We start from the raw sequence: 2,186 nt of genomic DNA, 5'->3' as shown, positions 1-2,186 counted from the left end.
TCCGGCGATCCTTCCGCCTCAGCCTTCCAAGTGGCTGGAATTACAGGCATGCGCTACCACACCTGGCTGGTTTTTTTTTTTTTAATTTATTGTAGAGATGAGGTCTCGCTGCCCAGGCGGGTCTCGAACCCACGGGCTCGGGCAATCCACTCACCTCAGCCTCCTAAAGGCGCGGGATTACAGGCTGAGCCACCGAGCCGGCTACTTCTGGTTCCTTTAAATGGCAAATGGTTTTTGGAGACCATAATCGGTGTGCTGGGGTCCCCTTTGTTCTTGAACTTGCCATTCTTCTTCATTCCTTTCATCTTCTGTCCTCCCCATGGCAAGGACAAACCTAGTTCTTATTCTTACTTGTTAGTCTTCCACTTGCTGACCCCAAATATTATGTTCAGGGCTGGCACTGTGAACAATCTCAGTCTCCCAAGAAGAGAGGCAGCTGTGCCAAGAAGTAAATTAAAAAATAAAAAGCCAGGCTCAGTGGCTCACACCTGAAATCCTAGCACTTTGGGAGGCAGAGGAGAGAGGGTTGCTTGAGCCAAGGGTTTCAAGACCCGCCTGGGCAACTTGGCCAGACCCCATCTCTACAATAAATCAAAAAATTAGCTGGGCGTGGGGGTGTGCATCTGTAGTCCCAGCTGCTTGAGAAGCTGAGGCTGGAGGCTTGCCTGAGCTCAGGAAATCGAGGCTGCAGTGAGCCGTCATTATGCCGCTGCACTCCAACTTGGGCGACAGAGTGAGACCTCGACTCTAAAACAATAAATAAACAACACCCCGCCGACTTAACCCTCAGTACCCCCATTTCCTGGGAGAGCTCTGAGGCTCACATGGGCCAAAGGACACACACCTGGGCAGGGCCACCCCCCCACCCTCCACCCCGTCCCTGCACGTGCACTGCAGACTCACCCTCTTCGGCCTCTCTGATTCCACCCAGGCCCTCATCAACAGCAGCCCGGAATACAGCAACTATGACTCATTACCCACGGACCCCAACACCCTTGTGGATCAGTCTTCTGGGAAGATTCGGGTTTGGGACACCGTGGCCTTGGTCATGTACACGGTTGTCTTCCTGGTGGGCGTGCCAGGCAACGCCCTGGTGGTCTGGGTGACGGCGTCCGAGGCCAGGCGGGCCGTCAACCCCATCTGGTTCCTCAACCTGGCGATGGCCGACCTCCTCTCCTGCCTGGCGCTGCCCATCCTGTTCACGTCCATCGTGCAGCACGGCCACTGGCCCTTCGGCGAGGTGGCCTGCCGCGTCCTGCCCTCCCTCATCCTGTTCAACATGTACGCCAGCGTTCTGCTCCTGACCACCATCAGCGCCGACCGCTTCATGCTGGTGGTCAACCCCATCTGGTGCCAGAACTACCGGGGTGCCGGCGTGGCCTGGGTGGCCTGTGGCGTGGCCTGGGCCGTGGCCCTGCTCCTGACCATCCCCTCGTTCCTGTACCGCCAGGTGTTTGTGGAGCACTTCCCGCCCAAGACGCTGTGCGGGGTCAGCTACGGCAAGGACGGCCGGCGCACGGAGCGCGCGGTGGCCACTGTCCGGCTGGTCGTGGGCTTCCTGGGGCCGCTGCTCACGCTCACCGGCTGTTACACCTTCCTCCTGCTCCGGACGTGGCGTCGCCGGGCCACGCGGTCCACCAAGACGCTCAAGGTGGTGGTGGCGGTGGTGACCAGCTTCTTCGTCCTCTGGCTGCCGTACCAGGTGACCGGGATGATGATGGCCTTGCTGCTGCCGTCCGATGACATGTTCAAGCAGGTGCAGAGGGTGGACTCCCTGTGTGTCTCTGTGGCTTACGTCAACTGCTGCATCAACCCCATCATCTACGTGGTGGCTGGCCAGGGCTTCCAGGGCCGGCTGCTCAAGTCCCTCCCGAACATCCTCCGGAACGTGCTGACCGAGGAGTCCGGGGTCAGGGAGAGCAAGTCATTCACACGCTCCACTGTGGACACCCCGTCTGAGAAGAGCCAGGTGGTGTGAGTGGTGGGAGTCCCTTGCTTTCCAGCCACTCTCATGCTGCTTGTTTTAACTCTGCTCTTGGTGGAGTGGTGTCGCCTTAGCAAACTCGCTGCCTCCTATCTTTTCCAGACTTGTCCCTAAATTTAAAAAAAAAAAAAAAAAAAAAAAAAGCAGATGTGGTGGCTCATGCCTGTCATCCCAGCACTTTGGGAGGCCGAGGTGGGAGAAT

At 57.9% G+C, this 2,186-nt stretch overlaps 1 protein-coding gene across 1 annotated transcript in view; it reads left to right on the top strand.

Moving 5' to 3' along the window:
- Window positions 1-1,978, top strand: part of C5AR1 (complement C5a receptor 1) — a gene marked incomplete at its 5' end in the record, with an annotated part of 4,082 nt that extends 2,104 nt beyond the window's left edge. Inside the window, one exon of the mRNA XM_008053376.1 lies at window positions 946-1,978. Coding sequence (XP_008051567.1) covers window positions 946-1,978 — 1,033 coding nt within the window. The remainder of the gene's footprint in view (window positions 1-945) is intronic.
- Between the last annotated feature and the right edge of the window lie 208 nt (window positions 1,979-2,186).

The sequence above is a fragment of the Carlito syrichta genome, unplaced genomic scaffold (genome assembly GCF_000164805.1).
Source record: "Carlito syrichta isolate Samal-C Ts95f unplaced genomic scaffold, Tarsius_syrichta-2.0.1 Scaffold288135, whole genome shotgun sequence".
Classification (NCBI taxonomy): domain Eukaryota; kingdom Metazoa; phylum Chordata; class Mammalia; order Primates; family Tarsiidae; genus Carlito; species Carlito syrichta.
This window is presented reverse-complemented; position numbering and strand designations above follow the sequence as displayed.